Source organism: Rhinopithecus bieti, unplaced genomic scaffold, assembly GCF_001698545.2.
Source record: "Rhinopithecus bieti isolate Rb0 unplaced genomic scaffold, ASM169854v2 scaffold_46482, whole genome shotgun sequence".
NCBI lineage: Eukaryota > Metazoa > Chordata > Mammalia > Primates > Cercopithecidae > Rhinopithecus > Rhinopithecus bieti.
In genome coordinates this window covers 146,660-158,327 of record NW_016818769.1, presented here as the reverse complement: position 1 = coordinate 158,327, position 11,668 = coordinate 146,660, and the positions used below count along the sequence as shown (strand labels likewise).

The window sequence follows — 11,668 nt, the reverse complement described above, 5'->3', positions numbered from 1 at the left end:
TTTTTTTTTTTTTTTTGGTGGCAAAACCTATTTTTAGGAAACCTTCCTTAGGTGACAATTTGTTTGACATTTCTATAGCGAGGAAACTTGCTATAATGTCTCTTTTTGAGTGAAAAAAATGCTTTTAGAGAAATAAAAGAGATAAGATTAGGATCACATTTTTAAATTTCATCAGTATGTAATTCTGTATGAGATCATTTTCCTAAGCTTGAGAGATTCTCAGTCTAAAAAAAACTGACAAATATTTTGAATCTGAAAGTCAGTGATAAATCTACCTTTACTTTTTCCAATTTTTTTCTTTAAACTCATGAAAGGAAAAGAAATTAGTGGCTAGTCATCTGATTTAGACTTTCAAAGAACATTTAGTGAAAAGTCTGAAGTGTGAGCCGTGTAATAATTTGTGACTGCGTGCTTTGTGGTTGAATGATGTGCTAAAACGTTTTTCTGGATTGAACTTTCTTTTTTTTTTTTTTGAGAAGGGGTCTCGCCTTGTCGCCCAGGCTGGAGCGCAGTGGCCGGATCTCAGCTCACTGCAAGCTCCGCCTCCCGGGTTCACACCATTCTCCTGCCTCAGCCTCCCGAGTAGCTGGGACTACAGGCGCCCGCCACCTCGCCCGGCTAGTTTTTTGTATTTTTTAGTAGAGACGGGGTTTCACTGTGTTAGCCAGGATGGTCTCGATCTCCTGACCTCGTGATCCGCCCGTCTCGGCCTCCCAAAGTGCTGGGATTACAGGCTTGGGCCACCGCGCCTGGCCCTGTGTTGAACTTTCAAATAGGTTATGCCATAAGAGCTCTCATCTTTAAAAAGCAAAAACAGTCGATTGTCTTCATGGACTGTTCCTTTGTTCCCTTTTATAATAAAACCTGAAAAGACACTAATGTTCATTGTCTTTACTTCCTTGCCTCCCTTTCTCTCTTTAACCCATTCCCATTGGGCTTTACCCTCACCATGACTCTGAAACCACCTTTCAAGGTTACCACAAACCTCCATTTTACCAAATATATCATTCAGTTTTCACATGTCGGCTTACTTGATTTTTCTGAGCAGTATTTCCTATAGCCAATCATTCCCTTCTGAGAATACTTTCTTCATTCGGCCTCCAGGATTACTGTACTTTTCTGGTTTGCCACTCTCGTCTTTATTCTCTTCTCTCCTCTTGTTCATCTTTCTGTCCTTTGCATTTGTACTGCTCAGGGTTCAGTTCTTGGATCTCTTCCTACCTTCTTTCTCTCCCTATTTTCCATCTGTCTCTGCTTCCTTCTTACTGCTTTTATCCTTTTTCCTTCTATTCTGTGCTTTAAGTCAATGCTTCCAGTAGAACTTTTCTGTGATGATAAAAACGTTTTATATCTGCCATCCAATATAAAAGCCACTAGCTATATGTGGCTGTTGATCACTTGAAATGTGGCTACTACAAGAGGGGCTGAATTTTTAACATTACTTAACTTTGCTTAATTAAAATGTAGAGAGCCACATATGGCTACTAGCTATTGGACAGTACAGCTCTAGATAATCTCATTCCGTTACTTGGCTTTTATATTGTCTATATACTGATTATTTTCAGATTTATATTTCTAGCCAAAATTTCTCTCATGAGTTTGAGACTCATTTGTTTAACGTTTTCCATTGTCATGCCATATCTAATTGGCATCTAAAACTTAGCATGTCTAAAATGTTTTCTCCTAAACATGTTCTTCCTGTACCCCACCCTATCTCAGGAAATAGTATCACCATTCACTCAAGTAATCAGGCCAAAAAACTAGGGGTCATACTTGTTCACTTTCTACTTTTATTTATTTATTTATTTATTTTTTAAAGACAGGATCTCACTCTGTTGCCTGAGCTGGTCTCGAACTCTTGTCCTCAAGAGATCTTCCCACCTCAGCTTCTCAATTAGCTGGCCTTGTTCCCTTTCTTTCACTCACTTCTACATCAAACCTATCAGAAACCCTGCCTTCAAAATATATCCCTAATCTCTCCTACAGTTTACTCTGCAATGATCTTAGTATAAGCTACCAACAGCTCCCAGCAGAGTCCTACCCTACCAATAATTTATCTTACTTCAATTCTGCATCTCTCACACTTACTTTTCCTCATAGGAGCCAGAGTGCTTTTTTTTTTTTTAATTAAAAAAAAATTTTGGCCAGGCACAGTGGCTCACGCCTGTAATCCCCAACACTTCAGGAGGCTGAGGCAGGTGGATCACCTGAGGCCAGGAGTTCGAGACCAGCCTGACCAACATGGCAAAACCCCATCTCTACTAAAAATACAAAAATTAGCTGGGCGTGGTGGCGCAGACCTGTAGTCCCAGCTACTCAGGAGGCTGAGGCAGGAGAATCGCTTGAACCTGGGAGGCGGGTTTTGAGATGGAATCTCGCTCTGTCACCCAGGCTGGAGTGCAGTGACGGAACTGTAGGTACGATCTCCTAGGTTCAAGTGATCCTCCCACCTCAGCCTCTCAAAGCGCTGGGATTACAGGCATGAACCATCATGCCTGACCTCAGAGTGCTCCTTTAGAACATATGTCGTTCCTCTGTTCAAAACCCTCCAGTTAGTTCCCATCACACCTAGAACTGAATCCTCAGTCCTCACCATGGTTGAAAGGCCCTACGTAATCTGAACCTGCCTGTTTCTTCAGCCTCTTTTCCTGCCACTCCACCTCTTGCTCACTCTGACTCTATGAAGACAGGTGTTTTTTGGTCTCTCTTGTTCATTGCTATCTCCCCAGTGTGAGGAGAAAGGATTTGTAAGAAAACTTGTCTATTTCTGGTGTTGGCTCAAGGTAGAAAAGGAGCCTTCACTAAAAGCTGAATTCATGAATTCATAAGCCTCCCTATATACTGGTTTGGAATTTGATTTATACCATCTGCACAGTCTAAGAAACCCTAATCCATTAAAGCACTTTTGGGTTAGAGGTGTTCCTAGAGACTTAGCAGAAGTAAGACCAAATAGTTTCTGGGGGAAAGGCATCCTTGATTCCAGGTCATAAGGGTTTCACAACAAAAAAATTACCAAATATGTAAAGAAACAAGCCAAGATAGTAAGGAAACAACAAAATTAGGTCATCAAGATCTTCAGATGTTAGAATTATCAGATATAGAAAATAAAATGACTATGGTTAAAAGTTTACAGAAATAACAAAGAAGTGAAACGAGAATAACAAAAAAGGTAGACTGAAAAAAAACCAAACTAACATTTATTGAGTGCTTATGATGTGCCAGGCAGTGATTTAAGTGCTTTACATGTTTTAACTCATTTAATTGTAACAATTCTAGTAGTTAAGTTTCTGTTATCCTTAATTTACAGATGGGAAAATAGAGGCAAGAGAAGTTAGATAAATTTCCCAGGGTTACCTGCATAGTAAGTGGTAGAGATGGGAGTTAAACTTGGGCACTCTGGCTCCAGAATCCGTCTTATGTGATAGTTATGTCTTAATGTGATGTTAACACACCTGAATAATTGATAAAAATCAGTCAGGAGTCAGACATCAGTAATAGAGATTTGGCCAACACAGTTAATAGGCTTCTTCTAATGCAATATTTTGCAAACTGTGTCTGACCCATTCATGAGTTATAAAATGAGTTGCAGTTACCATTAAAAATACACATATAGGGCCGGGCGCAGTGGCTCATGCATGTAATCCTAGCATTTTGGGAAGCCAAGGCAGGCGGATCATGAGGTCAGGAGATCGAGACCATCCTGGCTAACACGGTGAAACCCCATCTCCACTAAAAATACAAAAATTTAGCCGGGTGTGGTGGTAGGTACCTGTAGTCACAGCTACTTGGGAGGCTGAGGCAGGAGAATGGTGTGAACCCGGAAGGCAGAGCTTGCAGTGAGCCAAGATTGCACCACTGCACTCCAAACTGGGCAACAGAGCAAGACTCTGTCTCAAAAAAAAAAAATTCATACAGGAGGCTGGGCACGGTGGCTCATGTCTGTAATCCCAGCACTTTGGGAGGCCGAGGCGGGCGGATCACGGGGTCAGGAGATTGAGACCATCCTGGCTAACACGGTGAAACCCCGTCTCTATTAAAAAATACAAAAAATTAGCCGGGCGAGGTGGCGGGCACCTGTAGTCCCAGCTACTCGGGAGGCTGAGGCAGGAGAATGGTGTGAACTTGTGGGGGCAGAGCTTGCAGTGAGCCAAGATAGCACCACTGCACTCCAGCCTGGGCGACAGAGCGTGACTCCATCTCAAAAAGAAAAAACTTGCTGTGAGCCGAGATTGCACTACTGCACTCCAGCCTGGGCGACAGAGTGAGACTCCGTCTCAAAAAAAATAATTAAAAAAAAAAAAACACATACAGGAGCCGGGGCAGTGGCTCATGCCTGTAATCCCAGCTCTTGGGAGGATCACTTGAGCCCGGGAGTTTGAGACTAGCCTGGGCACACAGGGAGACCGCCATCTCTCCAAAATACATTTTTTAATGTTTTAATGAGCTTCTTGGGAAGCTGAGGTGGGAGGATCGCTTGAGCCCAGGAAGTCGAAGCTGCAGTAAGCCATGATCATGCCGTTGCACTCCAGCCTGGGCAACAGAGAAAAACCAAAAAACTACACACATATGTGTATGTGTGTATATAAAACTGTTGTGTGAAGACTTTGTTGTATGTTTGTGTGTGTTCTAGGTATATATGTGTATTTTTTAATATGGTGTTACACCTTAAAAGTGAAAACCACAGATTTAATGGAAATATATTGACCTAACTGGTCAATTTCCATTATTTTTAAGTATTCATGAAATATTTACAGAAAACTGACAATAAAGCAAATCTCAACAAATTTAAAAGGATTTGTATCACATCTGTATCACACATGCCCTGAGCACAGTGCATTTAATTTAGAAATTAATAAGATAATGTATAAAACATTCATCTGAAAACTTAACACACTTCTCAGTAACTTACAGGTTGAAAAAGAAATCTTAAAGTTGAAAAGTAACTTAGGACTGAATTATAAAAATATTGTTTCAATTTTGTGGCACGCAACTTACATTGGTACTTAGAGCAAAATTTATGTTGTATTTAGAAAGGAAAAAGGCTGGTCAGGCACGGTGGCTCATGCCTATAATCCCAGCACTTTGGGAGGCCCAGGCGGGCGGATCACAAGGTCAAGAGATCGAGACCATCCTGGCCAACATGGTGAAACCCTGTCTCTACTAAAAATACAAAAATTAGCTGGGCGTGGTGGCAGGTGCCTGTATTCCCAGCTACTCAGAAGACTGACTCAGGAGAATTGCTTGAACCCAGCAGGCGGAGGTTGTAGTGAGCCGAGATCGCACTCACGGCACTCCAGCCTGGCAACAGAGCAAGACTCCGTCTCCCAAAAAAAAAAGGAAAAAGGCTGAAAGTGAGCTAAATATCTAAAAAAACAAGAAAAAAAAAAAAACTGAAGGCAAAAATTTTAAAAGAGCAGAATTTAATAAAATTAAAGATTCAATAGAGATGGTTTTTTTAAAGTCAAAATTTGGTTCCAAATTGTTTAAATTTTGACTAAGTCTACAGCAAGACTGTTCAAAAAGAAAAGGGGACATAATAAATATGCAGAGATTAAAAAGAGATTTTGAATAATGTTATGACAAAATATTTGAAAATCTAGGAGAAATGGGCAATTTCTGGAAAAACAAGTTACCAAAACTGAGCCAATGGTAAAATGTAATGTGAATGGTTTGCTAATGGCTAAAATTATAAAGAAATTAGATCAGTAATTTAAAATCTTCCCACTAGGAAAATACCTGGCTCAGATTATTTTACAAGTGAGGTAAACCAGCCGCTTAAGAAAACTAATTATAATACCTTACACAAAAATTGTATAGGCAACTGAATAAGTAGAAATACTTTTATCAATCTTTCTGAGAACCATAACCTTGATATCCAAACTAGATAAGAACAATACAAGAAAAGTAAATGACAGGCCAGCCTTACTCATGGACATAAGATATAAAAATCTTTACAAAATATTAGCAAAGCAAATCCAGCAATGTATTTAAAAACAAACAGGGAGCAGGGCACAGTGGCTCACCCCTGTAATCCCGGTACTTCGGGAGGCTGAGGCAAGTGGATGACAAGGTCAGGAGTTTGAGACCAGCCTGACCAACATGGTGAAACCCTATATCTACTGAAAAATGCAAAAATTAGCAGGGCACAGTGGTGCATGCCTATAGTCCCAGCTACTCAGGAGGCTGAGGCAGGAGAATCACTTGAACCCGGGAGGCGGAGGTTGCAGTGAGCTGAGATAGATAGCACCACTGCACTCCAGCCTGGGCGACAGAGAGACTCTGTCTCAAAAAAAAATTCAAGTGGATTCAACATTAGAAAATCAATTAATGTAATTCACCAGTGAACATAGGAAAGAGAAAATCACCCAAATATCCAAATCTGTTATATTTCATTTAATAGAACTAGTAAATGAAAATGTTCCATTTATAAGACACAGTAGCAGATTGGAGAAAGAATAAAATGCAACTACACACTACTTGCAAGAGAAATATCTAATATAAGGATATAATAAGCCTGGAAGTAAAAGAATAGATGATTCACCATGCAAAAACTAACCAAAAGACAGCCAGTATAGCTATGTTAATAGCAGATAAAATGTACTTTAAGGCAAAGGGTCTTACTAGAAATGAAGAAGGTTGGCTGAGTGTGGTAAGTCACGCCTGTAATCCCAGCACTTTGGGAGGCTGAGGCCAGTGGATCACTTGAGATCAGGAGTTCGAGACCAGCCTGGCCAACATGGTGAGACCCCCGTCTCTACTAAAAATACAAACATTAGCTGGGGGTGGTGGCAGGGCACTGTAATCCCAGCTACTCAGGAGGCTGAGGCGGGAGAATCTCTTGAACCCAGGAGGTGGAGGTTGCAGGGAGCCGAGATCACGCCACTGCACTCTAGCCTGGGCAACACAGGGAGACTCCATCTCAAAAAAACAAAAACAAACAAAAAACAAAGTAAATGAAGGTCACTTTATGGTGGTGCTTAACAGTGATTAACAGTTCAATTCACCAGGAAGATAAATGCATTAAATGCGTCTGGGCTTAGTAGGCCTTTATAACAAGGCCTTAACGTACATAAAGCAAAATTAAAGAAATGGGAAAATCTACAGTTATAATGGGAAATTTTAACACATCTCTCTCAGTAATTGATGGATGATAAATCATACTCAAGTGGGAAGACAATTTTTTCCCCCCCAAGACAGGCTCTTACTCTGTCACCAGGCGGGAGCGCAGTGGAGCCATCTCAGCTTACTGCAGCCTCTACCTCCCAGGCTCAAGCAATCTGCCCACCTCAGCCTCTTGAGTAGCTGGAACTATAGGCACATGCCACCACGTCTGGCTGATTTTTATATTTTTTTGCAGAGATGGGATTTTCCCATGTTGCCCAGGCTAGTCTCGAACTTATGAGTTCAAGGGATCTGCCCACCTCAGTCTCCCAAAGTGCTGGGATTACAGGCATGCACCACCATGCCCGGCTGACAAAATTTTATAAAAGATTTCAGTTCTTCTCAAATTGATAAAAATTAAGTGCACTGCCAAACACATCACAATTATTTTGTGGAACTTCATGAAGTTATTCACAAGGTTATATGAAACAAAAAAGTTCTGAGAAATACCAAAACATTCCTAAGAACATGAAAAGCGCTTTCTTTACAGATATAAGTAATAAGACAGTGTGCTGTTGCCATAAAGACAAATAGACCAGTGGAATCCAGTAGAGAGCCTATATTCCTTGCATATATGGAAAATAATCTCACATAAAAATGAATTATTGATGGATTAAGGATTTAAATGTTGAAGACAGATTTAGAGCAGTAATAGTGATGATGCAGGAGAGGTGCAGTGGCTCACGCCTGTAATCCCAGCACTTTGGGAGGTTGAGGCAGGAGGATCGCTTGCATCCAGCAGTCAAGACCAGCCTGGACAATATAGGACCCCTGTCTGTATCAAAAAAAAAAAAAAAAAAGTTGGACATGGTGTTGCATGCCTATAGTCCTAGCTACTTGGTAGGCTGAGGTGGGAGGAACGCTTGAGCCCAAGAGGTCAAAGCTGCAGTGAGCCATGATTGCACCACTGCACTCCAGCCTGGGCAATAGAGCAAGACCCCTTCTCAAGAAAAGAGATCGGGGGCTGGCCAGGGATGGTGGCTCATGCAAGTAATCCCAACACTTTGGGAGTCCGAGGTGGGCAGATCACTTGAGGTCAAGAGTTCCAGACCAGCCTGGCCAACATGGTGAAACCCCGTCTCTATTTAAAAAACGGGTGGAGGGCACGGGGGCGGGGGGCAAAAGTGACGAACAGTACACAAATAGCCCATAAATAGAAGATACTTAACTTCATCTCATCAGCAAAAATCACAGTGGAGTACTATTAGAAACTTATGAAGTAAACAAAAATTACTACCAGTATTAAAATGGTGCAGGGTAATGGAAACTCTTATATGGATTATATGAAATAGTTTCATATAAAACTATTATATGAAACTGTGTGGATATGGTATTGATGGGCTAGAAATTGGTGTATCCTGACGTACAATCCAGCAACATTCTGGTGAAGTTAAAGATGTGCCAACTGTATGATCCAACTGTTCCACTCCTGTTCTGCTCCCAGTTATGTACTCCTGATAACCACCAAACTGGAAGAAATGCTTGTTCATGTACACTGAGAGACATTTCCAAAAGTATCTGTAGTGTGCTTATCATAGCAAAAAATTGGAAGCAACCCAAATATCTATCACTAGTAAAATGGATAATTTCCTAGTCCACTCTACAGTCTGTTATTTTTGAGACTGTGCGGATAGTATAAACCAGTTATTATAAAAAACCCTTGCCAAAAATGGCAATGAAAATGAATTAAAGTATACATAGCAACTTAGATGAATCTCACAAATATAAGGTTTCTCAAAGCTGGTTGCAGAATATATACAGTATGATACCATTTATAAGCGTTTCAAAACCCACACATGCTGTATTGCTGAGAAATACATGCATTTGTAATGAAAATGCATAAAAGCACAGGGAAGACAAGGTAAATTATGAGGGGAGTTATACAAGGGGAGTTTAATGTGTTTGTAATGTTTCATTTTTGAAGCTGGGTATTAGGTATTATGCCTTTTAAAATATTACCTAATATTTTAAAATATTAAATGGATATGGAAATTCTCTATAATAACTTTACTGAAAAAAATTTAAGGCCTTGTTTACTTGTTTTCTGACTGGCAGTAAGTCTGTCATCTAATGAGATCTTAAAATGGAAAGGGATGACCTAGAAAGGAATAACAGTGTGGTAGTGGGGATGCTATTTTGATTCTTTTCACACAATTGAAGGCCTACAGCCTTTTCCTTATGTTGTTATAAGGAATAAACCGCTCTACAGTTTGTTATTTTTGAAACTGTGTGGATAGCATAAAACCAGTTACTATAAAATGCCTTTTTCAAATTATGGGGTAATGTTAGTTTCCAACCAAAATGTAACTTCCTTACATCAAAGCATTTTAGAGGGGAATGTATATTCTATTTTTGTGTAGCTGGTATGGAAAATCATTATTCTTAGAAGAATACATATTTGTACAGGTTTTCTCCTTCCATATGGGTTTGTGTATCAGATTTTAGAACTGAATAACGTAATGATGCTGAACTTGTACTCTTAAGGGCTCCCTGATTTATTTGAATTAATTTTTTTTAAACAAAGGTGTACGCCCCAAGTTGGGACGCCGGCACAGTATGGAAAATATGGAACTTATGAAGTTAACACCAGAAAAGGTGGGTGACAGGTTTTATGTTTTAAATTTCATGAACTATTATAAAATGTTTTAGTAACTTTTCATTTAATGAAATAATTTAAATAAGGCTTGCCCTATATAGATATCACTTTAAAATTTGCCTGTAAAACAAAACCAGAAAAGTATAGTGCAAAAGAATGCGTACAGTATGCTGCCATCTGTTTAAGAAAAATACATGCATATATTTCCTTTGTAGATTCCTAAAACATTTCTGGAATAAGATGTAAGAAACGGGCTAACAATAATGTCTTCTGGGAAGAGGACTGAGTGTCTGGGTTAGGCTAGAAATACTTTATATACCAGTTTGAACTATTTGAATCATTTACCAAGTAAATGTATTACTTTTTTTTTTTTTAATTAGATCAGGAAGATCAAAAGGACAACCTTTTTTTCCCAACTACATAGCAACTTTATTGCCAAGATAAATGAAATTTATGACCAAGAGAAGAGTTGTTTTTCTAGCTGCATTCTTGAAAAGCTCTTTTTTTTTTTTTAAACAAGTACTTTGTGTTAAAGATACATCTTCCTTAGGCTTTTTCTTGGGTGTGAGGGCGCATAGTAAAAGGGAAGGGACTTCATAATTAGAAACAGGTTATTGAAGAACACATCAAGACTACTTTCTTCCATTTCCTTTGAACTGAATATTACACTGTCAAAATAGGCTCTCCGCCAGGCGTGGTGGCTCGCGCCTGTAATCCCAGCACTTTGGGAGGCCGAGGTGGGTGGATCACAAGGTCAGGAGATCGAGACCATCCTGGCCAACACGGTGAAACCCTGTCTTTACTAAAAATGCAAACATTAGCTGGGTGTGGTGGTGCATGCCTGTAGTCCCAGCTACTCAGGAGGCTGAGGCAGAAGAATCGCTTGAACCAGGGAGGCGGAGGTTTCTGTGAGCTGAGATCGCGCCACTGCACTCCAGCCTGGCCACAGAGCGAGACTTGTCTCAAAAAAAAAAAAAAAAAAAAAAGCCCCCCTTCCCTTATGTTTTTTTTTTTTTTTTTTTTTTTTTTTTTTTTTTTTTTCGTGATGGAGTCTCGCTGAGACTGGGACTACAGGTGTACATCATCATGCCTGGCTAAGTTTTTTCAGACAGAGTCTCGCACTGTGTTGTCTAAACTGGTCTTGAACTCCTGGCCTTTAGCAATCATCCTGCCTCAGCCTCCTGAGTTGCTAGTATTATAGGTGTGAACCATTGTGCCAGCTGTGGTATATTTTAAAATACTTTTATAAAATATCTTCATTACAGCAACTTTAGAAAATTTGAATACAGAAATAAAGATAATCAGTAATCCTGCCTCCTGATGGTAACTACAGTTATTTTGGCATCTGTTCATCTGGTATTTTCATATGGATGTTATAGACACTATTTTCTAATATGTGGTAATCTATCAAGAACATCTTTCCAGCTGGACGCAGTGGCTCATGCCTGTAATCCTAGCACTTTGGGAGGCCGAGGCAGGCAGATCACTTGAACCCCGGAGTTTGAGACCAGCCTGGGCAACATGGTGAAACCCTGTCTCTACAATTAAAAAAAAAGATAGAAAAATTAGCTAGGCTTAATGTTGCATGCCATGCCTGTAGTCCCAGCTACTTGGGAGGCTGAGGCAGGAGTATCGTTTGAGCCTGGGACGCAGAGGTTGCAATAAGCCATGATTGTGTCACTGGACTCCAGTCTGGACAGGGTGAGACCCTGTCTCTGAAAAAAAAAAAAAAAAAGGAAAAAGGAACATCTTTCCATGCCATTAACTATTCTTCTGCCCTATCATTATAACAATAACATATGCTTTTTCAATAGTGATAGTTCATGTGTGAATAGTCTTCAAAAAACCAAAATCTAATTGTGTTAGAATCATATCCAAGATATTTTATTCTCAGCAATTCACAGAGTTATT

The 11,668-nt window shown here is 39.9% G+C and overlaps 1 protein-coding gene across 1 annotated transcript in view; it reads left to right on the top strand.

Moving 5' to 3' along the window:
* Positions 1–11,668, top strand: part of GPSM2 (G protein signaling modulator 2) — a 56,831-nt gene that overhangs the window by 29,032 nt on the left and 16,131 nt on the right. The window contains 1 exon segment of the mRNA XM_017857463.1: positions 9,686–9,756. Within this exon segment, the coding sequence (XP_017712952.1) occupies positions 9,686–9,756 (71 nt within the window).